At 53.3% G+C, this 25833-nt stretch overlaps 1 protein-coding gene across 1 annotated transcript in view; it reads right to left on the reverse strand.

Annotated features, from left to right (window-relative positions):
• Positions 1–3326: 3326 nt before the first annotated feature.
• LOC125341109 (sperm motility kinase 3A-like) overlaps positions 3327–25833 on the reverse strand; it is a 29953-nt gene continuing 7446 nt past the window's right edge. Inside the window, exons 4-9 of the mRNA XM_048333128.1 lie at positions 24376–24457; positions 14342–14381; positions 13291–13372; positions 7916–7997; positions 3522–3647; positions 3327–3414 (exon numbers count right to left, since the gene is read on the reverse strand). Coding sequence (XP_048189085.1) covers positions 3327–3414; positions 3522–3647; positions 7916–7997; positions 13291–13372; positions 14342–14381; positions 24376–24457 — 500 coding nt within the window. The remainder of the gene's footprint in view (positions 3415–3521; positions 3648–7915; positions 7998–13290; positions 13373–14341; positions 14382–24375; positions 24458–25833) is intronic.

A 25833-nucleotide genomic window follows, 5' to 3' on the forward strand; every position in this document is an offset into this window, starting at 1 on the left:
GTTCAAACCTATAATTCTAGCTACTCAAGAGGGTTAGGTCTGAGGAGGATAGTACAAACCCAGCCTGGGCAGGAAAGTCTGACACACTTTATCTCCAATTAGCCACCCAAAGTGATGGAGTGCATCCCTCATGCAGGTGTAATGCCTAAGCCCTGAATTCAAGCCCCCGAACTGGCAAACAAAACAAAACTTCAACCTATCAATTATTCACTTATTTATATTGTGTTGGTACTGGGACTTGAATTCAGGGTTTTATCTTGAGACAAGCCTCAACTTTTGGATTTATTGGAGATATGTCACTTGGATTTGTTTGCCTGAGTTGGTTTCGATCTTTGCCTCCTAAGTAGCTAGGATTACATGCACGAACTCCCTGTGCCTGGCTTTGGTATTCTGGTAAGGTCTGCTTTATCAGTTCTTCTTTCATGAACTATTATATCATTCTGCAGGAACGCAGGACTTTAAACCAGGGGTGCTTGGAGGTAGATAAGGGACAGTGTCAGTTGGCCAAGAGATGAGAATGACTCTAAGAATACTGGCTTGAGGGGCCTTTGAATTACACGACGGGAACAATGAAACAGAAGTTCCCAATTCTGCATTTGCTCACAGGTTTTTTTCTGGAAGTATTTTCACATAGGAGTATACACCATCTAGAGACTGAATGGGTGGGGGTGTGAGGTGGGGACAGAGGTTTTCTGCTTTCCTGGACTAGGATGGGACAGCTGGATTGTTGGGTGGAAGCTCCTTTGAAATCGTCAAACTCCACAGAAACGGTGATGCGCAGACACACCCAACCTCCTAGTTTTCAAATATTAGAACCTTGCTGCAGGGGCTGAATGTTAGGTCCTCTCCCTGAGGGCTACATGCAGATGCCCCCACCTCATTAAGTCTCCACCCAGTTACCTGGGTAACCAGCAGACCTGGAGGCAGTTACCTCCCCTTTCCCTGAGGTCACCTCCTAATCCACCTGGCCACACCCCTTGCCCCTGCCCTAAATAAAGCAGGGCTGGGTGGGGGTCGCTCTCTCTCTCTCTCTCTCTCCCTTCTCTCCCATCTCTCTCTCTCTCTCCCTTCTCTCTGGCCATGGATCACCTCGGCCACAGGCCAACAGTTCGGTAATAAACGTTCTCTCCTGCCTGAATACCGCGTGGCGTTCTCCTTTACCGGCTACCTACTTTAAAAACCTAACACTGGGGATATGGCCTAGTGGCAAGAGTGCTTGCCTCGTATACATGAGGCCCTGGGTTCAATTCCCCAGCACCACATATACAGAAAATGGCCAGAAGGGGCGCTGTGGCTCAAGTGGCAGAGTGCTAGCCTTGAGCAAAAAGAAGCCAGGGACAGTGCTCAGGCCCTGAGTCCAAGCCCCAGGACTGGCCAAAAAAAAAAAAAAAAAAAAGAAATTAAGAACCTTGCTGCAGCCTCTCCCATGGCCCCCGGCATTGTATTTCAAGGTGATTCCCTTTCCTTTGAAAGACCTGACTACCTTGGTGTGTATGGAAAGACAATACAGATTAATTTCAAAGACAATGCAGATTAATCTTCTCGTGTAAGAAGAATCTAACTCTCCATGCAGTATACTTGGGGCGCAAAAGTGTGTCCGTGAATCGGAGCCCTCCTTGTAAAAGCCGCAGGAAGTCTTCTGTGTTCACGGCGGAGAGGCCTCTGCTGTGGACCATGTCAGGGCGCCGAGTCTCGGCTCTGAGAAAGAGGGCTGGCAGCGGTGTCTTCATTCTTCAGCCCTTTGGGTGCGGATGGCTCAAGCTCAGGCAACTCCCTGGTGGTTCCTCAGGTGAACGAGGTTCCTAGATGCTTGCCTGTCTATTGATGCTGCCAGTAATTCTAGGGCTGTTTCCGTGCAGTGACTGTGTGTACTGCGGGCATGATTCCTGATGTAGAAAGAGGTCATGTGCACAGGTGAGGCCTGGGGGTGGGGTGGGGAAGGGGTTCTGCACTGGATCACGAAGGCTCTGCTCAGTTGAATGTGCCTACAGGGGTGGTAGAATTCAGGAGGAGGGCCATGCTCTTGCCCATCCAGCTGTCAGGAGGTGCACAGCCTTTCCACTCCCCCCCACCTCAGGGGCCAGAACATGAGACCACCACACGAGCCACGTGTCTGAACAAAACCATTCTAACCAGAAGAACTGTGGCCTGCTTCTGCATTCCCCCAGGGCTGGGGAAAGGGCGGCGTCTCCGGAGCGCTCTCCTCTGCCCTTCCCCCTCAAGGCCAAAGTTGAAGCCCAACATTCCCTCTTTTAATTTCCTCAGTTAATGAATAGTTAATGTCAGAAGATCCAGCTTTTCTGCAACTTGAACACTTTTACCTTAAAGCCTAAAGAGAGATATCTGGTGTTCTCGTACATGTTTTTATAAAAATAGAGAATCTTGGTGACTTTAAAAAATAAAAATATTTGTAATGTAAAATTTGCTATTCTAATAAAAGATCTGAATTGAAAATATTTCCCCTACAGTCTTGGTCTTTTTGCAACACTCAAGGGTATGTATTTCAGAAGGAGGAGTATCCCGCCATATGCTAAATCTTCTGTACTGTTCTTTCATATGGTGTAACCAGGAGACAAAACAATGAACGTGGAGAATTCTCATCCATAAGTTTATTTGAAAATAAAAGTACACACAAATACATACAATCTTAATTTACCCTACAGAAAATGTCATAGGCCAAAAAAAAAAAAAGTAAGCTAGCTCACAAAATGAGTTTCTGGGGTTACAACTGTCAAGCCAGGGATGAGCCCCTCAGAACCTCTTCTCTTTAACCTGGGCTTCCCTGGCTTTGGCTACATGTGTTCCCTGGTTCTTGGCTACATTCACTCCCACACAGTGCCTCACAGCTTGATGTGCGGTAGAGGTCAAGGTCCTCCCTTTTCCAGAGAGGGAAGCCTGGGGCCTGAGGAGTCAGTCCCACAGCTTTGAGCCGAGCCACAAGATAAGCCTTTGCTCCTTCACACATCGGTTCCCCTAAATGTCTTGAAAGCAAGCCTAGTCCTGACAGCCCCCACATTCTCAGCAAGGTTTCGATGAAGCCAGCATGGGGCCCCTCCATGCTCAAGAGACTTTCTGTAGGTTGAGGGGCCCCTCAAGCCAGGCCTGGTGGGGTCTGCACTTGCCAGTGTAGGCGGCCATCTTAGCAGTGTACACCTGAAGCATTCTCCTGTTGGGGATGTAAACCACCCTGCTCTGGCTGTCGTTGCCTGCACTGGACCTGCTGGCCGTGTCCAGGAAGCCCAGCCCCATGCTCTGCAGCATCTCAGGACATGTCCCCAAGGCTATATGTAATGTCCAGGCTCTCTGGCCCTAGCTTGCACAGCCTCTCAAGATGCTCCAAGAAACAGGTCCCGGATGTACTCAATCTGCCCCCAGGTGTCTGGCCACGGCAACTTGTAGGTGCCCCAAAAGGGCCTGTTGTGCCAGGTTCACTTTAACACTGGGTTCCAGCTGAGGGCTAAACTGGGATTTCATTTCCTTTGCATGTTCCGCTCTCTAATAAAGACTCTGGACCTTCTCACAGTCTTGCACACGTCCTGCCCTCCAATGCAAAGTCGCTGCCTGGTTTAATCATCTGGCCGTGTAGCAGCTGCTGGCCTAGGAAGGGGTGCTCAGGTGAGCTCTCCCGTTGTCCAGAGCTTGCACAGCTGAGGAGACAAAAGAAAACTGAAGTGAGGTGGAGGAAATGAATTGCTTGTTCATGGGGATGGACAGGAAAGAGGGAGGGAAGCTGGCTGAAAGCATAGTGATCATTGCAGTAGACCATGGAGCCCTGCCTGCCTTTGCTTATGGTCACAGAGCCCACCTGGGAGCCACCTCAGGGGCCACAGCATCCGGTCCTGAACCTCCTGAGGCTGCAATGCCAGCAAGTGACAGTGCTGCTGCAGAGAGTGGCTTGAGGCGCATTCAAGTGTCTGGATGCCCTGTGCCATGGAGAGGGGGCTGTGGGCTGTGCACAGCTGGCAGTGGAGGCAGCTCCTCTGCACATGGCCCAGCCCCTGCCCTCCTGTCCAGCCTCCTCCTCCACAAGCCAAAGGGGATGTGGGTTGTGGCTCAAGTAGTAGAGCACCTGCCTAGCAGGTGGATATTTTGGGTTCAAATCCAAGACACTGTCCTCTTAGAGAAGAAAAGGATGCCACCCCATTGTGATGCTGAGCTCCTAGAATGAGGTCAGAGAACCTAGATTAAGGCCACACGAGCTTCAAACTGTCCTCAATTAAATGACTAGTTACCAAGCTTGTTGGGGAATGTCTCTGACTACCCACATGAAGGAACCAAATATGGATCTGGTGGTAGAACACATGCGTAGAAACCGCAAGGCTCCAGTTCATACCCTTGTAATAAAAAAATTAGTAGGCCAACTGAAGTGCTTGTGGCTACTGGGTCTGAACATGGCCTCTGGCACCCAGTGGTAAGGAAGCTGCTCCTGTGCAGATAAAATCAGCCGAGACAGCAGAGGAGGAGAAGGAGAACAGGGCTCTCCTGGAGACACTGCCCAGCTAAGCTTTCCCAGCTCAACCCAGCAAGGTGCCCAGGTCTCAACCACAAACACATGTCCACCTGGCTGTCTACGAGGCATCTGCATAGCAAAACTGGAGGTGGCCTAGCAGAAGCCTCACTGGGATGACTAGGGATGAACGCCGCACATGGCTGACCTGGCTAAGGCACAGAGGGTTAGCCTGAATCCCCCTCATCTCCAAGGGACAGTGGGACATGTGCACCTGTGCCCCCCATCAAGAGGAGGTAGATTCCCCCTCCTCGCACACACCAAGACCTCAGGAGTGTGTGTCTCAGGGATCACATGCGAGGACATTCCCTCGGGTGGACAGAGCACCTTGTCACCTCAAACTCTCTCTGGGAAACCTGGGCAGGTCAGCAGGTGCTGGATGCCCCCTCCCTGGAATCCCATGTGCAGAGTCAGGAGCAGATTGCGCACCTACCTGCTGAGCAGGGAGGAGACCTCTGGAGCAGGGTTGCCTGGCACTCAGTCCTGTGTGGATCATGCCAGGCTCCTTCCTGCTGGGGTGGGGTCAAACTCAGGCTGGTGGCCCCTATTTGGCGTCAGGTGCTCTGTAGCCCCAGTCATTGCTAAAGCAAAGAGAGACAAGGGAAACACTCTCAGTGGTACTGAGGTCAACATACAGGGTATTGGTGGCTACGGTCATCCTGATCTGAGAAAGTTCTCTAGGAAGATTTCACGTCTCTCCAGGCTTCTGCCACTGCTACTTGTAGTTGCCCAACGCGGTTCTGTGTCCCCGGTCCATTTGGACCCTAGGTTCCAGTTGAGCGCTGAACTGGGATTTTATTTACTCCCTATGTTCAGAGCTCCTTAATGAAAGACTCTACGCCTTCCCTAATTCTTGCAAACTTCCTGCCCTTGAATGCAGGATCGTTGTATGCCTATTCCTCAGCACATGTATCAGCTGCTGACCCAGGAAGGGGTGCTCATGTGAGCTCTCCAGTTGTCCTGGAGCCTGCACAGCTGGAGGAAACAAAGGATAACTGAGGTGAGGTGGTGGAAATGAATTGCCTGTTCAGGTGGCTGGAAGGAAAGAGGGAGGGAAGCTGGCTGAAAGCGTAGTGATCATTGCAGGAGATCATGGAGCCCTGCCTGCCTCTACGTATGGTAAGAGAGCCCACCTTGGAGCCACCTCAGAGGCAACAGCACCCAGTCCTGAACCTCCTGAGGCTACAATGCCAGCAAGTGACAGTGCTGCTGCAGAGAGTGGCTTGAGGTGCATTCAAGTGTCTGGATGCCCTGTGCCATGGAGAGGGGGCTGTGGGCTGTGCACAGCTGGCAGTGGAGGCAGCTCCGCTGCACATGGCCCAGCCCCTGCCCTCCTGTCCAGCCTCCTCCTCCACAAGCCAAAGGGGATGTGGGTTGTGGCTCAAGTAGTAGAGCACCTGCCTAGCAGGTGGATATTTTGGGTTCAAATCCAAGACACTGTCCTCTTAGAGAAGAAAAGGATGCCACCCCATTGTGATGCTGAGCTCCTAGAATGAGGTCAGAGAACCTAGATTAAGGCCACACGAGCTTCAAACTGTCCTCAATTAAATGACCAGTTACCAAGCTTGTTGGGGAATGTCTCTGACTACCCACATAAAGGAACCAAATATGGATCTGGTGGTAGAACACATGCGTAGAAACCGCAAGGCTCCAGTTCATACCCTTGTAATAAAAAAATTAGAAGGCCAACTGAAGTGCTTGTGGCTACTGGGTCTGAACATGGCCTCTGGCACCCAGTGGTAAGGAAGCTTCTCCTGTGCAGATAAAATCAGCCGAGACAGCAGAGGAGGAGAAGGAGAACAGGGCTCTCCTGGAGACACTGCGCAGCTAAGCTTTCCCAGCTCAACCCAGCAAGGTGCCCAGGTCTCAACCACAAACACATGTCCACCTGGCTGTCTACGAGGCATCTGCATAGCAAAACTGGAGGTGGCCTAGCAGAAGCCTCACTGGGATGACTAGGGATGAACGCCGCACATGGCTGACCTGGCTAAGGCACAGGGGGTTAGCCTGAATCCCCCTCATCTCCAAGGGACAGTGGGACATGTGCACCTGTGCCCCCCATCAAGAGGAGGTAGATTCCCCCTCCTCGCACACATGAAGAGCTCAGGAGTGTGTGTCTCAGGGATCACATGCGAGGACATTCCCTCGGGTGGGCAGAGCACCTTGTCACCTCAAACTCTTTCTGGGAACACTGGGCAGGTCAGCAGGTGCTGGATGCCCCCTTCCTGGAATCCCATGTGCAGAGTCAGGAGCAGATTGCACACCTACCTGCTGAGCAGAGAGGAGACCTCTTGCTAGGCTTGCCTGGCACACAGTCTTTTGTGTTTCATGCCAGGCGCCTTCCTGCTGGGGTGGATTCCACCTCAGGCAGGTAGCCCACGTTTGGCCTCAGGCGCTCTATTGCCCCAGTCATTGCTAAAGCAAAGAGAGACAAGGGAAACACTGTCAGTGGTGCTGAGGTCAACATACAGGGCAGTGGTGGCTATGTTCATCCTGCACTGAGAAAGTTCTCCAGGAAGATTTCACCTGTCTGAACTCTGTTCCCACCTCCTCCTCCTTGCTCTTCTGTCTCTACATCTCCCATTCCTATCCTATCCTATCCGTCCCCAGTCCGCTGCTAAGTCTGACTCTGTCCACTCCTCCTTCCACTTTGGAGATTGCACATCTGCGGCTACAACAGGAATGTTCTTTGGCAAGTGAGTGTTAAGGTGTGAGAATGCAGCGGTGCCTTTTTCTAGTCAGTTTCTGTAGCTTTGTGCTTGAGCGTTCCCTCAGAGGAGGAGTGGAAACAGAAGCATAATCTTTTCCGGTTAATGATCTCTTCCCACTCCTCAGTCCCCTCAATGCCTTCCCTAAGCCTGCACTTAGGTGAAAGCTGCTCCTTTTCCATCCACTCCTGTGGGCCAAGCCTTCTGAACCCTCAGCAAGCATGGCACTCTGGATCCTGAGGGGGTCCTCCTGCACTTGCTGGTTGCAGGCTCCCAACCCAGCTCAGCCATGACCACCATCACAACACGTAGTACCTTGAGGCCTTGTTCTGTGCAGTGCAGTGGGTGGGGTGGGGATGCCCAGCACCCAGCTCTGGCTGTCCTCCTTGTCCTGTTCTGGCCTTGCCAGCTCCATGCAGGAGGTCCAGCCTGCTGGCATGTAGCCTCCTGAGGAAATGTCCCGCCGCTCCTCAGGACATGTTCCCGGCTGTACCACATCTCTCTCCAGGCGTCTGCCACTTGTATTTGTAGCTGCCTCTGGAGGGTTGTGTTCCCGGTCCTTTGGACCCTGGGTTCCAGCTGTGGGCCGAACTGTGATTTAATTTAGTCCCTATGTTCAGTCCTGTTAATAAAAATCTCTGGGCCTTCCCACAGTCTTGCAAACTTCCTGCCCTCAAATGCAGCAGAGTCGTTTCCTTACCTATTCCTCTGCCCATGTAGCAGCTGCTGGCCCAGGAAGGGGTGCTCAGGTGAGCTCTCCAGTTGTCCTGGAGCCTGCACAGCTGGAGGAAACAAAGGATAACTGAGGTGAGGTGGTGGAAATGAATTGCCTGTTCAGGTGGCTGGAAGGAAAGAGGGAGGGAAGCTGGCTGAAAGCGTAGTAATCATTGCAGGAGATCATGGAGCCCTGCCTGCCTCTACGTATGGTAAGAGAGCCCACCTTGGAGCCACCTCAGAGCCACAGCATCCGGTCCTGAACCTCCTGAGGCTACAATGCCAGCAAGTGACAGTGCTGCTGCAGAGAGTGGCTTGAGGCGCATTCAAGTGTCTGGATGCCCTGTGCCATGGAGAGGGGCCTGTGGGCTGTGCACAGCTGGCAGTGGAGGCAGCTCCTCTGCACATGGCCCAGCCCCTGCCCTCCTGTCCAGCCTCCTACTCCACAAGCCAAAGGGGATGTGGGTTTTGGCTCAAGTAGTAGATCACCTGCCTAGCAGGTGGATATTTTGGGTTCAAATCCAAGACACTGTCCTCTTAGAGAAGAAAAGGATGCCACCCCATTGTGATGCTGAGCTCCTAGAATGAGGTCAGAGAACCTAGATTAAGGCCACACGAGCTTCAAACTGTCCTCAATTAAATGACCAGTTACCAAGCTTGTTGGGGAGTGTCTCTGACTACCCACATGAAGGAACCAAATATGGATCTGGTGGTAGAACACATGCGTAGAAACCGCAAGGCTCCAGTTCATACCCTTGTAATAAAAAAATTAGAAGGCCAACTGAAGTGCTTGTGGCTACTGGGTCTGAACATGGCCTCTGGCACCCAGTGGTAAGGAAGCTTCTCCTGTGCAGATGAAATCAGCCGAGACAGCAGAGGAGGAGAAGGAGAACAGGGCTCTCCTGGAGACACTGCGCAGCTAAGCTTTCCCAGCTCAACCCAGCAAGGTGCCCAGGTCTCAACCACAAACACATGTCCACCTGGCTGTCTATGAGGCATCTGCATAGCAAAACTGGAGGTGGCCTAGCAGAAGCCTCACTGGGATGACTAGGGATGAACGCCGCACATGGCTGACCTGGCTAAGGCACAGGGGGTTAGCCTGAATCACCCTCATCTCCAAGGGACAGTGGGACATGTGCACCTGTGCCCCCCATCAAGAGGAGGTAGATTCCCCCTCCTCGCACACACGAAGAGCTCAGGAGTGTGTGTCTCAGGGATCACATGCTAGGACATTCCCTCGGGTGGACAGAGCACCTTGTCACCTCAAACTCTCTCTGGGAACACTGGGCAGGTCAACAGGTGCTGGATGCCCCCTCCCTGGAATCCCATGTGCAGAGTCAGGAGCAGATTGCGCACCTACCTGCTGAGCAGAGAGGAGACCTCTTGCTAGGCTTGCCTGGCACACAGTCTTTTGTGTTTCATGCCAGGCGCCTTCCTGCTGGGGTGGATTCCACCTCAGGCAGGTAGCCCATGTTTGGCCTCAGGCGCTCTATTGCCCCAGTCATTGCTAAAGCAAAGAGAGACAAGGGAAACACTGTCAGTGGTGCTGAGGTCAACATACAGGGCAGTGGTGGCTATGTTCATCCTGCACTGAGAAAGTTCTCCAGGAAGATTTCACCTGTCTGAACTCTGTTCCCACCTCCTCCTCCTTGCTCTTCTGTCTCTACATCTCCCATTCCTATCCTATCCTATCCGTCCCCAGTCCGCTGCTAAGTCTGACTCTGTCTGTCTGTCCCTGTGCATGGGTGGGAACCGTACTTTCAAACCCCAGCCCTCTCAGAAAGTAAGAGAGAAAGAATGACACCCCATTTTGAGCACCTGGAGTGAAATCACAGCAGACTTACACCAGCTGCCTAGCAATCAGAAATCTTGGTGTTTTAAACCCTGCCATCAAGAACTTCATTGGCTGAGCCTCAGTCCTTGTGTGATGATTAGAAAGGTCAAGAGAAAGCAATTGGGGCAACAGGGGAGGAGAAGGGAGACATGGATCTCCTGTGGACGCTGTCCAGCTGAGCACACCTCTCCCATGGGCTGTCTTGGAGGAGTTGGCTCAGCACCTTCAGAAGTCATCTGGCAGAGGCCTCGATGGGCTGATTAGGGTGGAACACTGGGCATGCCTGATCTGGCTAAGGAAAAGTGAGTTAGCCTGACAGATGATCATCTCCAAGCGACAGAATGGAAATGGCATGTGTGAGCCAAGGAGGCACTGGCCTACAAAAAACCTCAGTGCACATTTGCCCAGGCGAGCACACTGTCTTTTGGTACAGGAATTCAGGCATCCACAGGCTCACTTAACCTCAGTCTGGGATGACTGAGGACGGCAGGAGGGGCTGCATGCCCTCTGCGTGGAATCCCATGTGCAGAGTCAGGAGCAGATTGCGCACCTACCTGCTGAGCAGGGAGGAGACCTCTGGAGCAGGGTTGCCTGGCACTCAGTCCTGTGTGGATCATGCCAGGCTCCTTCCTGCTGGGGTGGGGTCAAACTCAGGCTGGTGGCCCCTATTTGGCGTCAGGTGCTCTGTAGCCCCAGTCATTGCTAAAGCAAAGAGAGACAAGGGAAACACTCTCAGTGGTGCTGAGGTCAACATACAGGGTATTGGTGGCTACGGTCATCCTGATCTGAGAAAGTTCTCTAAGATTTCACGTCTCTCCAGGCTTCTGCCACTGCTACTTGTAGTTGCCCAACGCGGTTCTGTGTCCCCGGTCCATTTGGACCCTAGGTTCCAGTTGAGCGCTGAACTGGGATTTTATTTACTCCCTATGTTCGGAGCTCCTTAATGAAAGACTCTACGCCTTCCCTAATTCTTGCAAACTTCCTGCCCTTGAATGCAGGATCGTTGCATGCCTATTCCTCAGCACATGTATCAGCTGCTGACCCAGGAAGGGGTGCTCATGTGAGCTCTCCAGTTGTCCTGGAGCCTGCACAGCTGGAGGAAACAAAGGATAACTGAGGTGAGGTGGTGGAAATGAATTGCCTGTTCAGGTGGCTGGAAGGAAAGAGGGAGGGAAGCTGGCTGAAAGCGTAGTAATCATTGCAGGAGATCATGGAGCCCTGCCTGCCTCTACGTATGGTAAGAGAGCCCACCTTGGAGCCACCTCAGAGGCAACAGCACCCAGTCCTGAACCTCCTGAGGCTACAATGCCAGCAAGTGACAGTGCTGCTGCAGAGAGTGGCTTGAGGCGCATTCAAGTGTCTGGATGCCCTGTGCCATGGAGAGGGGGCTGTGGGCTGTGCACAGCTGGCAGTGGAGGCAGCTCCTCTGCACATGGCCCAGCCCCTGCCCTCCTGTCCAGCCTCCTCCTCCACAAGCCAAAGGGGATGTGGGTTGTGGCTCAAGTAGTAGAGCACCTGCCTAGCAGGTGGATATTTTGGGTTCAAATCCAAGACACTGTCCTCTTAGAGAAGAAAAGGATGCCACCCCATTGTGATGCTGAGCTCCTAGAATGAGGTCAGAGAACCTAGATTAAGGCCACACGAGCTTCAAACTGTCCTCAATTAAATGACCAGTTACCAAGCTTGTTGGGGAATGTCTCTGACTACCCACATAAAGGAACCAAATATGGATCTGGTGGTAGAACACATGCGTAGAAACCGCAAGGCTCCAGTTCATACCCTTGTAATAAAAAAATTAGAAGGCCAACTGAAGTGCTTGTGGCTACTGGGTCTGAACATGGCCTCTGGCACCCAGTGGTAAGGAAGCTTCTCCTGTGCAGATAAAATCAGCCGAGACAGCAGAGGAGGAGAAGGAGAACAGGGCTCTCCTGGAGACACTGCGCAGCTAAGCTTTCCCAGCTCAACCCAGCAAGGTGCCCAGGTCTCAACCACAAACACATGGCCACCTGGCTGTCTACGAGGCATCTGCATAGCAAAACTGGAGGTGGCCTAGCAGAAGCCTCACTGGGATGACTAGGGATGAACGCCGCACATGGCTGACCTGGCTAAGGCACAGGGGGTTAGCCTGAATCCCCCTCATCTCCAAGGGACAGTGGGACATGTGCACCTGTGCCCCCCATCAAGAGGAGGTAGATTCCCCCTCCTCGCACACATGAAGAGCTCAGGAGTGTGTGTCTCAGGGATCACATGCGAGGACATTCCCTCGGGTGGGCAGAGCACCTTGTCACCTCAAACTCTTTCTGGGAACACTGGGCAGGTCAGCAGGTGCTGGATGCCCCCTTCCTGGAATCCCATGTGCAGAGTCAGGAGCAGATTGCGCACCTACCTGCTGAGCAGAGAGGAGACCTCTTGCTAGGCTTGCCTGGCACACAGTCTTTTGTGTTTCATGCCAGGCGCCTTCCTGCTGGGGTGGATTCCACCTCAGGCAGGTAGCCCACGTTTGGCCTCAGGCGCTCTATTGCCCCAGTCATTGCTAAAGCAAAGAGAGACAAGGGAAACACTGTCAGTGGTGCTGAGGTCAACATACAGGGCAGTGGTGGCTATGTTCATCCTGCACTGAGAAAGTTCTCCAGGAAGATTTCACCTGTCTGAACTCTGTTCCCACCTCCTCCTCCTTGCTCTTCTGTCTCTACATCTCCCATTCCTATCCTATCCTATCCGTCCCCAGTCCGCTGCTAAGTCTGACTCTGTCCACTCCTCCTTCCACTTTGGAGATTGCACATCTGCGGCTACAACAGGAATGTTCTTTGGCAAGTGAGTGTTAAGGTGTGAGAATGCAGCGGTGCCTTTTTCTAGTCAGTTTCTGTAGCTTTGTGCTTGAGCGTTCCCTCAGAGGAGGAGTGGAAACAGAAGCCTAATCTTTTCCGGTTAATGATCTCTTCCCACTCCTCAGTCCCCTCAATGCCTTCCCTAAGCCTGCACTTAGGTGAAAGCTGCTCCTTTTCCATCCACTCCTGTGGGCCAAGCCTTCTGAACCCTCAGCAAGCATGGCACTCTGGATCCTGAGGGGGTCCTCCTGCACTTGCTGGTTGCAGGCTCCCAACCCAGCTCAGCCATGACCACCATCACAACACGTAGTACCTTGAGGCCTTGTTCTGTGCAGTGCAGTGGGTGGGGTGGGGATGCCCAGCACCCAGCTCTGGCTGTCCTTGTCCTGTTCTGGCCTTGCCAGCTCCATGCAGGAGGTCCAGCCTGCTGGCAGGCATGTAGCCTCCTGAGGAAATGTCCCGCCGCTCCTCAGGACATGTTCCCGGCTGTACCACATCTCTCTCCAGGCGTCTGCCACTTGTATTTGTAGCTGCCTCTGGAGGGTTGTGTTCCCGGTCCTTTGGACCCTGGGTTCCAGCTGTGGGCCGAACTGTGATTTAATTTAGTCCCTATGTTCAGTCCTGTTAATAAAAATCTCTGGGCCTTCCCACAGTCTTGCAAACTTCCTGCCCTCAAATGCAGCAGAGTCGTTTCCTTACCTATTCCTCTGCCCATGTAGCAGCTGCTGGCCCAGGAAGGGGTGCTCAGGTGAGCTCTCCAGTTGTCCTGGAGCCTGCACAGCTGGAGGAAACAAAGGATAACTGAGGTGAGGTGGTGGAAATGAATTGCCTGTTCAGGTGGCTGGAAGGAAAGAGGGAGGGAAGCTGGCTGAAAGCGTAGTAATCATTGCAGGAGATCATGGAGCCCTGCCTGCCTCTACGTATGGTAAGAGAGCCCACCTTGGAGCCACCTCAGAGCCACAGCATCCGGTCCTGAACCTCCTGAGGCTACAATGCCAGCAAGTGACAGTGCTGCTGCAGAGAGTGGCTTGAGGCACATTCAAGTGTCTGGATGCCCTGTGCCATGGAGAGGGGCCTGTGGGCTGTGCACAGCTGGCAGTGGAGGCAGCTCCTCTGCACATGGCCCAGCCCCTGCCCTCCTGTCCAGCCTCCTACTCCACAAGCCAAAGGGGATGTGGGTTGTGGCTCAAGTAGTAGATCACCTGCCTAGCAGGTGGATATTTTGGGTTCAAATCCAAGACACTGTCCTCAGAGAAGAAAAGGATGCCACCCCATTGTGATGCTGAGCTCCTAGAATGAGGTCAGAGAACCTAGATTAAGGCCACACGAGCTTCAAACTGTCCTCAATTAAATGACCAGTTACCAAGCTTGTTGGGGAGTGTCTCTGACTACCCACATGAAGGAACCAAATATGGATCTGGTGGTAGAACACATGCGTAGAAACCGCAAGGCTCCAGTTCATACCCTTGTAATAAAAAAATTAGAAGGCCAACTGAAGTGCTTGTGGCTACTGGGTCTGAACATGGCCTCTGGCACCCAGTGGTAAGGAAGCTTCTCCTGTGCAGATGAAATCAGCCGAGACAGCAGAGGAGGAGAAGGAGAACAGGGCTCTCCTGGAGACACTGCGCAGCTAAGCTTTCCCAGCTCAACCCAGCAAGGTGCCCAGGTCTCAACCACAAACACATGTCCACCTGGCTGTCTATGAGGCATCTGCATAGCAAAACTGGAGGTGGCCTAGCAGAAGCCTCACTGGGATGACTAGGGATGAACGCCGCACATGGCTGACCTGGCTAAGGCACAGGGGGTTAGCCTGAATCACCCTCATCTCCAAGGGACAGTGGGACATGTGCACCTGTGCCCCCCATCAAGAGGAGGTAGATTCCCCCTCCTCGCACACACGAAGAGCTCAGGAGTGTGTGTCTCAGGGATCACATGCTAGGACATTCCCTCGGGTGGACAGAGCACCTTGTCACCTCAAACTCTCTCTGGGAACACTGGGCAGGTCAACAGGTGCTGGATGCCCCCTCCCTGGAATCCCATGTGCAGAGTCAGGAGCAGATTGCGCACCTACCTGCTGAGCAGAGAGGAGACCTCTTGCTAGGCTTGCCTGGCACACAGTCTTTTGTGTTTCATGCCAGGCGCCTTCCTGCTGGGGTGGATTCCACCTCAGGCAGGTAGCCCATGTTTGGCCTCAGGCGCTCTATTGCCCCAGTCATTGCTAAAGCAAAGAGAGACAAGGGAAACACTGTCAGTGGTGCTGAGGTCAACATACAGGGCAGTGGTGGCTATGTTCATCCTGCACTGAGAAAGTTCTCCAGGAAGATTTCACCTGTCTGAACTCTGTTCCCACCTCCTCCTCCTTGCTCTTCTGTCTCTACATCTCCCATTCCTATCCTATCCTATCCGTCCCCAGTCCGCTGCTAAGTCTGACTCTGTCTGTCTGTCCCTGTGCATGGGTGGGAACCGTACTTTCAAACCCCAGCCCTCTCAGAAAGTAAGAGAGAAAGAATGACACCCCATTTTGAGCACCTGGAGTGAAATCACAGCAGACTTACACCAGCTGCCTAGCAATCAGAAATCTTGGTGTTTTAAACCCTGCCATCAAGAACTTCATTGGCTGAGCCTCAGTCCTTGTGTGATGATTAGAAAGGTCAAGAGAAAGCAATTGGGGCAACAGGGGAGGAGAAGGGAGACATGGATCTCCTGTGGACGCTGTCCAGCTGAGCACACCTCTCCCATGGGCTGTCTTGGAGGAGTTGGCTCAGCACCTTCAGAAGTCATCTGGCAGAGGCCTCGATGGGCTGATTAGGGTGGAACACTGGGCATGCCTGATCTGGCTAAGGAAAAGTGAGTTAGCCTGACAGATGATCATCTCCAAGCGACAGAATGGAAATGGCATGTGTGAGCCAAGGAGGCACTGGCCTACAAAAAACCTCAGTGCACATTTGCCCAGGCGAGCACACTGTCTTTTGGTACAGGAATTCAGGCATCCACAGGCTCACTTAACCTCAGTCTGGGATGACTGAGGACGGCAGGAGGGGCTGCATGCCCTCTGCGTGGAATCCCATGTGCAGCGTCAGGAGCAGATTGCGCACCTACCTGCTGAGCAGGGAGGAGACCTCTGGAGCAGGGTTGCCTGGCACTCAGTCCTGTGTGGATCATGCCAGGCTCCTTCCTGCTGGGGTGGGGTCAAACTCAGGCTGGTGGCCCCTATTTGGCGTCAGGTGCTCTGTAGCCCCAGTCATTGCTAAAGCAAAGAGAGACAAGGGAAACACTCTCAGTGGTGCTGAGGTCAACATACAGGGTATTGGTGGCTACGGTCATCCTGATCTGAGAAAGTTCTCTAAGATTTCACGTCTCTCCAGGCTTCTGCCACTGCTACTTGTAGTTGCCCAACGCGGTTCTGTGTCCCCGGTCCATTTGGACCCTAGGTTCCAGTTGAGCGCTGAACTGGGATTTTATTTACTCCCTATGTTCGGAGCTCCTTAATGAAAGACTCTACGCCTTCCCTAATTCTTGCAAACTTCCTGCCCTTGAATGCAGGATCGTTGCATGCCTATTCCTCAGCACATGTATCAGCTGCTGACCCAGGAAGGGGTGCTCATGTGAGCTCTCCAGTTGTCCTGGAGCCTGCACAGCTGGAGGAAACAAAGGATAACTGAGGTGAGGTGGTGGAAATGAATTGCCTGTTCAGGTGGCTGGAAGGAAAGAGGGAGGGAAGCTGGCTGAAAGCGTAGTAATCATTGCAGGAGATCATGGAGCCCTGCCTGCCTCTACGTATGGTAAGAGAGCCCACCTTGGAGCCACCTCAGAGGCCACAGCACCCGGTCCTGAACCTCCTGAGGCTACAATGCCAGCAAGTGACAGTGCTGCTGCAGAGAGTGGCTTGAGGCGCATTCAAGTGTCTGGATGCCCTGTGCCATGGAGAGGGGCCTGTGGGCTGTGCACAGCTGGCAGTGGAGGCAGCTCCTCTGCACATGGCCCAGCCCCTGCCCTCCTGTCCAGCCTCCTCCTCCACAAGCCAAAGGGGATGTGGGTTGTGGCTCAAGTAGTAGAGCACCTGCCTAGCAGGTGGATATTTTGGGTTCAAATCCAAGACACTGTCCTCTTAGAGAAGAAAAGGATGCCACCCCATTGTGATGCTGAGCTCCTAGAATGAGGTCAGAGAACCTAGATTAAGGCCACACGAGCTTCAAACTGTCCTCAATTAAATGACCAGTTACCAAGCTTGTTGGGGAGTGTCTCTGACTACCCACATGAAGGAACCAAATATGGATCTGGTGGTAGAACACATGCGTAGAAACCGCAAGGCTCCAGTTCATACCCTTGTAATAAAAAAATTAGAAGGCCAACTGAAGTGCTTGTGGCTACTGGGTCTGAACATGGCCTCTGGCACCCAGTGGTAAGGAAGCTGCTCCTGTGCAGATAAAATCAGCCGAGACAGCAGAGGAGGAGAAGGAGAACAGGGCTCTCCTGGAGACACTGCGCAGCTAAGCTTTCCCAGCTCAACCCAGCAAGGTGCCCAGGTCTCAACCACAAACACATGTCCACCTGGCTGTCTACGAGGCATCTGCATAGCAAAACTGGAGGTGGCCTAGCAGAAGCCTCACTGGGATGACTAGGGATGAACGCCGCACATGGCTGACCTGGCTAAGGCACAGGGGGTTAGCCTGAATCACCCTCATCTCCAAGGGACAGTGGGACATGTGCACCTGTGCCCCCCATCAAGAGGAGGTAGATTCCCCCTCCTCGCACACACGAAGAGCTCAGGAGTGTGTGTCTCAGGGATCACATGCTAGGACATTCCCTCGGGTGGACAGAGCACCTTGTCACCTCAAACTCTCTCTGGGAACACTGGGCAGGTCAACAGGTGCTGGATGCCCCCTCCCTGGAATCCCATGTGCAGAGTCAGGAGCAGATTGCGCACCTACCTGCTGAGCAGAGAGGAGACCTCTTGCTAGGCTTGCCTGGCACACAGTCTTTTGTGTTTCATGCCAGGCGCCTTCCTGCTGGGGTGGATTCCACCTCAGGCAGGTAGCCCATGTTTGGCCTCAGGCGCTCTATTGCCCCAGTCATTGCTAAAGCAAAGAGAGACAAGGGAAACACTGTCAGTGGTGCTGAGGTCAACATACAGGGCAGTGGTGGCTATGTTCATCCTGCACTGAGAAAGTTCTCCAGGAAGATTTCACCTGTCTGAACTCTGTTCCCACCTCCTCCTCCTTGCTCTTCTGTCTCTACATCTCCCATTCCTATCCTATCCTATCCGTCCCCAGTCCGCTGCTAAGTCTGACTCTGTCTGTCTGTCCCTGTGCATGGGTGGGAACCGTACTTTCAAACCCCAGCCCTCTCAGAAAGTAAGAGAGAAAGAATGACACCCCATTTTGAGCACCTGGAGTGAAATCACAGCAGACTTACACCAGCTGCCTAGCAATCAGAAATCTTGGTGTTTTAAACCCTGCCATCAAGAACTTCATTGGCTGAGCCTCAGTCCTTGTGTGATGATTAGAAAGGTCAAGAGAAAGCAATTGGGGCAACAGGGGAGGAGAAGGGAGACATGGATCTCCTGTGGACGCTGTCCAGCTGAGCACACCTCTCCCATGGGCTGTCTTGGAGGAGTTGGCTCAGCACCTTCAGAAGTCATCTGGCAGAGGCCTCGATGGGCTGATTAGGGTGGAACACTGGGCATGCCTGATCTGGCTAAGGAAAAGTGAGTTAGCCTGACAGATGATCATCTCCAAGCGACAGAATGGAAATGGCATGTGTGAGCCAAGGAGGCACTGGCCTACAAAAAACCTCAGTGCACATTTGCCCAGGCGAGCACACTGTCTTTTGGTACAGGAATTCAGGCATCCACAGGCTCACTTAACCTCAGTCTGGGATGACTGAGGACGGCAGGAGGGGCTGCATGCCCTCTGCGTGGAATCCCATGTGCAGAGTCAGGAGCAGATTGCGCACCTACCTGCTGAGCAGGGAGGAGACCTCTGGAGCAGGGTTGCCTGGCACTCAGTCCTGTGTGGATCATGCCAGGCTCCTTCCTGCTGGGGTGGGGTCAAACTCAGGCTGGTGGCCCCTATTTGGCGTCAGGTGCTCTGTAGCCCCAGTCATTGCTAAAGCAAAGAGAGACAAGGGAAACACTCTCAGTGGTGCTGAGGTCAACATACAGGGTATTGGTGGCTACGGTCATCCTGATCTGAGAAAGTTCTCTAAGATTTCACGTCTCTCCAGGCTTCTGCCACTGCTACTTGTAGTTGCCCAACGCGGTTCTGTGTCCCCGGTCCATTGGACCCTAGGTTCCAGTTGAGCGCTGAACTGGGATTTTATTTACTCCCTATATTCAGAGCTCCTTAATGAAAGACTCTACGCCTTCCCTAATTCTTGCAAACTTCCTGCCCTTGAATGCAGGATCGTTGTATGCCTATTCCTCAGCACATGTATCAGCTGCTGACCCAGGAAGGGGTGCTCATGTGAGCTCTCCAGTTGTCCTGGAGCCTGCACAGCTGGAGGAAACAAAGGATAACTGAGGTGAGGTGGTGGAAATGAACTGCCTGTTCAGGTGGCTGGAAGGAAAGAGGGAGGGAAGCTGGCTGAAAGCGTAGTGATCATTGCAGGAGATCATGGAGCCCTGCCTGCCTCTACGTATGGTAAGAGAGCCCACCTTGGAGCCACCTCAGAGCCACAGCATCCGGTCCTGAACCTCCTGAGGCTACAATGCCAGCAAGTGACAGTGCTGCTGCAGAGAGTGGCTTGAGGCGCATTCAAGTGTCTGGATGCCCTGTGCCATGGAGAGGGGGCTGTGGGCTGTGCACAGCTGGCAGTGGAGGCAGCTCCTCTGCACATGGCCCAGCCCCTGCCCTCCTGTCCAGCCTCCTCCTCCACAAGCCAAAGGGGATGTGGGTTGTGGCTCAAGTAGTAGAGCACCTGCCTAGCAGGTGGATATTTTGGGTTCAAATCCAAGACACTGGCCTCTTAGAGAAGAAAAGGATGCCACCCCATTGTGATGCTGAGCTCCTAGAATGAGGTCAGAGAACCTAGATTAAGGCCACACGAGCTTCAAACTGTCCTCAATTAAATGACCAGTTACCAAGCTTGTTGGGGAGTGTCTCTGACTACCCACATGAAGGAACCAAATATGGATCTGGTGGTAGAACACATGCGTAGAAACCGCAAGGCTCCAGTTCATACCCTTGTAATAAAAAAATTAGAAGGCCAACTGAAGTGCTTGTGGCTACTGGGTCTGAACATGGCCTCTGGCACCCAGTGGTAAGGAAGCTGCTCCTGTGCAGATAAAATCAGCCGAGACAGCAGAGGAGGAGAAGGAGAACAGGGCTCTCCTGGAGACACTGCGCAGCTAAGCTTTCCCAGCTCAACCCAGCAAGGTGCCCAGGTCTCAACCACAAACACATGTCCACCTGGCTGTCTACGAGGCATCTGCATAGCAAAACTGGAGGTGGCCTAGCAGAAGCCTCACTGGGATGACTAGGGATGAACGCCGCACATGGCTGACCTGGCTAAGGCACAGGGGGTTAGCCTGAATCACCCTCATCTCCAAGGGACAGTGGGACATGTGCACCTGTGCCCCCCATCAAGAGGAGGTAGATTCCCCCTCCTCGCACACACGAAGAGCTCAGGAGTGTGTGTCTCAGGGATCACATGCTAGGACATTCCCTCGGGTGGACAGAGCACCTTGTCACCTCAAACTCTCTCTGGGAACACTGGGCAGGTCAACAGGTGCTGGATGCCCCCTCCCTGGAATCCCATGTGCAGAGTCAGGAGCAGATTGCGCACCTACCTGCTGAGCAGAGAGGAGACCTCTTGCTAGGCTTGCCTGGCACACAGTCTTTTGTGTTTCATGCCAGGCGCCTTCCTGCTGGGGTGGATTCCACCTCAGGCAGGTAGCCCATGTTTGGCCTCAGGCGCTCTATTGCCCCAGTCATTGCTAAAGCAAAGAGAGACAAGGGAAACACTGTCAGTGGTGCTGAGGTCAACATACAGGGCAGTGGTGGCTATGTTCATCCTGCACTGAGAAAGTTCTCCAGGAAGATTTCACCTGTCTGAACTCTGTTCCCACCTCCTCCTCCTTGCTCTTCTGTCTCTACATCTCCCATTCCTATCCTATCCTATCCGTCCCCAGTCCGCTGCTAAGTCTGACTCTGTCTGTCTGTCCCTGTGCATGGGTGGGAACCGTACTTTCAAACCCCAGCCCTCTCAGAAAGTAAGAGAGAAAGAATGACACCCCATTTTGAGCACCTGGAGTGAAATCACAGCAGACTTACACCAGCTGCCTAGCAATCAGAAATCTTGGTGTTTTAAACCCTGCCATCAAGAACTTCATTGGCTGAGCCTCAGTCCTTGTGTGATGATTAGAAAGGTCAAGAGAAAGCAATTGGGGCAACAGGGGAGGAGAAGGGAGACATGGATCTCCTGTGGACGCTGTCCAGCTGAGCACACCTCTCCCATGGGCTGTCTTGGAGGAGTTGGCTCAGCACCTTCAGAAGTCATCTGGCAGAGGCCTCGATGGGCTGATTAGGGTGGAACACTGGGCATGCCTGATCTGGCTAAGGAAAAGTGAGTTAGCCTGACAGATGATCATCTCCAAGCGACAGAATGGAAATGGCATGTGTGAGCCAAGGAGGCACTGGCCTACAAAAAACCTCAGTGCACATTTGCCCAGGCGAGCACACTGTCTTTTGGTACAGGAATTCAGGCATCCACAGGCTCACTTAACCTCAGTCTGGGATGACTGAGGACGGCAGGAGGGGCTGCATGCCCTCTGCGTGGAATCCCATGTGCAGAGTCAGGAGCAGATTGCGCACCTACCTGCTGAGCAGGGAGGAGACCTCTGGAGCAGGGTTGCCTGGCACTCAGTCCTGTGTGGATCATGCCAGGCTCCTTCCTGCTGGGGTGGGGTCAAACTCAGGCTGGTGGCCCCTATTTGGCGTCAGGTGCTCTGTAGCCCCAGTCATTGCTAAAGCAAAGAGAGACAAGGGAAACACTCTCAGTGGTGCTGAGGTCAACATACAGGGTATTGGTGGCTACGGTCATCCTGATCTGAGAAAGTTCTCTAAGATTTCACGTCTCTCCAGGCTTCTGCCACTGCTACTTGTAGTTGCCCAACGCGGTTCTGTGTCCCCGGTCCATTGGACCCTAGGTTCCAGTTGAGCGCTGAACTGGGATTTTATTTACTCCCTATATTCAGAGCTCCTTAATGAAAGACTCTACGCCTTCCCTAATTCTTGCAAACTTCCTGCCCTTGAATGCAGGATCGTTGTATGCCTATTCCTCAGCACATGTATCAGCTGCTGACCCAGGAAGGGGTGCTCATGTGAGCTCTCCAGTTGTCCTGGAGCCTGCACAGCTGGAGGAAACAAAGGATAACTGAGGTGAGGTGGTGGAAATGAACTGCCTGTTCAGGTGGCTGGAAGGAAAGAGGGAGGGAAGCTGGCTGAAAGCGTAGTGATCATTGCAGGAGATCATGGAGCCCTGCCTGCCTCTACGTATGGTAAGAGAGCCCACCTTGGAGCCACCTCAGAGCCACAGCATCCGGTCCTGAACCTCCTGAGGCTACAATGCCAGCAAGTGACAGTGCTGCTGCAGAGAGTGGCTTGAGGCGCATTCAAGTGTCTGGATGCCCTGTGCCATGGAGAGGGGGCTGTGGGCTGTGCACAGCTGGCAGTGGAGGCAGCTCCTCTGCACATGGCCCAGCCCCTGCCCTCCTGTCCAGCCTCCTCCTCCACAAGCCAAAGGGGATGTGGGTTGTGGCTCAAGTAGTAGAGCACCTGCCTAGCAGGTGGATATTTTGGGTTCAAATCCAAGACACTGGCCTCTTAGAGAAGAAAAGGATGCCACCCCATTGTGATGCTGAGCTCCTAGAATGAGGTCAGAGAACCTAGATTAAGGCCACACGAGCTTCAAACTGTCCTCAATTAAATGACCAGTTACCAAGCTTGTTGGGGAATGTCTCTGACTACCCACATGAAGGAACCAAATATGGATCTGGTGGTAGAACACATGCGTAGAAACCGCAAGGCTCCAGTTCATACCCTTGTAATAAAAAAATTAGTAGGCCAACTTAAGTGCTTGTGGCTACTGGGTCTGAACATGGCCTCTGGCACCCAGTGGTAAGGAAGCTGCTCCTGTGCTGATAAAATCAGCCGAGACAGCAGAGGAGGAGAAGGAGAACAGGGCTCTCCTGGAGACACTGCGCAGCTAAGCTTTCCCAGCTCAACCCAGCAAGGTGCCCAGGTCTCAACCACAAACACATGGCCACCTGGTTGTCTACGAGGCATCTGCATAGCAAAACTGGAGGTGGCCTAGCAGAAGCCTCACTGGGATGACTAGGGATGAACGCCGCACATGGCTGACCTGGCTAAGGCACAGGGGGTTAGCCTGAATCCCCCTCATCTCCAAGGGACAGTGGGACATGTGCACCTGTGCCCCCCATCAAGAGGAGGTAGATTCCCCCTCCTCGCACACACCAAGAGCTCAGGAGTGTGTGTCTCAGGGATCACATGCGAGGACATTCCCTCGGGTGGGCAGAGCACCTTGTCACCTCAAACTCTTTCTGGGAACACTGGGCAGGTCAGCAGGTGCTGGATGCCCCCTCCCTGGAATCCCATGTGCAGAGTCAGGAGCAGATTGCACACCTACCTGCTGAGCAGAGAGGAGACCTCTTGCTAGGCTTGCCTGGCACACAGTCTTTTGTGTTTCATGCCAGGCGCCTTCCTGCTGGGGTGGATTCCACCTCAGGCAGGTAGCCCACGTTTGGCCTCAGGTGCTCTATTGCCCCAGTCATTGCTAAAGCAAAGAGAGACAAGGGAAACACTGTCAGTGGTGCTGAGGTCAACATACAGGGCAGTGGTGGCTATGTTCATCCTGCACTGAGAAAGTTCTCCAGGAAGATTTCACCTGTCTGAACTCTGTTCCCACCTCCTCCTCCTTGCTCTTCTGTCTCTACATCTCCCATTCCTATCCTATCCTATCCGTCCCCAGTCCGCTGCTAAGTCTGACTCTGTCCACTCCTCCTTCCACTTTGGAGATTGCACATCTGCGGCTACAACAGGAATGTTCTTTGGCAAGTGAGTGTTAAGGTGTGAGAATGCAGCGGTGCCTTTTTCTAGTCAGTGTCTGTAGCTTTGTGCTTGAGCGTTCCCTCAGAGGAGGAGTGGAAACAGAAGCCTAATCTTTTCCGGTTAATGATCTCTTCCCACTCCTCAGTCCCCTCAATGCCTTCCCTAAGCCTGCACTTAGGTGAAAGCTGCTCCTTTTCCATCCACTCCTGTGGGCCAAGCCTTCTGAACCCTCAGCAAGCATGGCACTCTGCATCCTGAGGGGGTCCTCCTGCACTTGCTGGTTGCAGGCTCCCAACCCAGCTCAGCCATGACCACCATCACAACACGTAGTACCTTGAGGCCTTGTTCTGTGCATTGCAGTGGGTGGGGTGGGGATGCCCAGCACCCAGCTCTGGCTGTCCTTGTACTGTTCTGGCCTTGCCAGCTCCATGCAGGAGGTCCAGTCTGCTGGCATGTAGCCTCCTGAGGAAATGTCCCGCCGCTCCTCAGGACATGTTCCCGGCTGTACCACATCTCTCTCCAGGCGTCTGCCACTTGTATTTGTAGCTGCCTCTGGAGGGTTGTGTTCCCGGTCCTTTGGACCCTGGGTTCCAGCTGTGGGCCGAACTGTGATTTAATTTAGTCCCTATGTTCAGTCCTGTTAATAAAAATCTCTGGGCCTTCCCACAGTCTTGCAAACTTCCTGCCCTCAAATGCAGCAGAGTCGTTTCCTTACCTATTCCTCTGCCCATGTAGCAGCTGCTGGCCCAGGAAGGGGTGCTCAGGTGAGCTCTCCAGTTGTCCTGGAGCCTGCACAGCTGGAGGAAACAAAGGATAACTGAGGTGAGGTGGTGGAAATGAATTGCCTGTTCAGGTGGCTGGAAGGAAAGAGGGAGGGAAGCTGGCTGAAAGCGTAGTAATCATTGCAGGAGATCATGGAGCCCTGCCTGCCTCTACGTATGGTAAGAGAGCCCACCTTGGAGCCACCTCAGAGCCACAGCATCCGGTCCTGAACCTCCTGAGGCTACAATGCCAGCAAGTGACAGTGCTGCTGCAGAGAGTGGCTTGAGGCACATTCAAGTGTCTGGATGCCCTGTGCCATGGAGAGGGGCCTGTGGGCTGTGCACAGCTGGCAGTGGAGGCAGCTCCTCTGCACATGGCCCAGCCCCTGCCCTCCTGTCCAGCCTCCTACTCCACAAGCCAAAGGGGATGTGGGTTGTGGCTCAAGTAGTAGATCACCTGCCTAGCAGGTGGATATTTTGGGTTCAAATCCAAGACACTGTCCTCTTAGAGAAGAAAAGGATGCCACCCCATTGTGATGCTGAGCTCCTAGAATGAGGTCAGAGAACCTAGATTAAGGCCACACGAGCTTCAAACTGTCCTCAATTAAATGACCAGTTACCAAGCTTGTTGGGGAGTGTCTCTGACTACCCACATGAAGGAACCAAATATGGATCTGGTGGTAGAACACATGCGTAGAAACCGCAAGGCTCCAGTTCATACCCTTGTAATAAAAAAATTAGAAGGCCAACTGAAGTGCTTGTGGCTACTGGGTCTGAACATGGCCTCTGGCACCCAGTGGTAAGGAAGCTGCTCCTGTGCAGATAAAATCAGCCGAGACAGCAGAGGAGGAGAAGGAGAACAGGGCTCTCCTGGAGACACTGCGCAGCTAAGCTTTCCCAGCTCAACCCAGCAAGGTGCCCAGGTCTCAACCACAAACACATGTCCACCTGGCTGTCTACGAGGCATCTGCATAGCAAAACTGGAGGTGGCCTAGCAGAAGCCTCACTGGGATGACTAGGGATGAACGCCGCACATGGCTGACCTGGCTAAGGCACAGGGGGTTAGCCTGAATCACCCTCATCTCCAAGGGACAGTGGGACATGTGCACCTGTGCCCCCCATCAAGAGGAGGTAGATTCCCCCTCCTCGCACACACGAAGAGCTCAGGAGTGTGTGTCTCAGGGATCACATGCTAGGACATTCCCTCGGGTGGACAGAGCACCTTGTCACCTCAAACTCTCTCTGGGAACACTGGGCAGGTCAACAGGTGCTGGATGCCCCCTCCCTGGAATCCCATGTGCAGAGTCAGGAGCAGATTGCGCACCTACCTGCTGAGCAGAGAGGAGACCTCTTGCTAGGCTTGCCTGGCACACAGTCTTTTGTGTTTCATGCCAGGCGCCTTCCTGCTGGGG

This window comes from Perognathus longimembris, chromosome 23, assembly GCF_023159225.1.
Source record: "Perognathus longimembris pacificus isolate PPM17 chromosome 23, ASM2315922v1, whole genome shotgun sequence".
NCBI classification, from domain to species: Eukaryota; Metazoa; Chordata; class Mammalia; order Rodentia; family Heteromyidae; genus Perognathus; species Perognathus longimembris.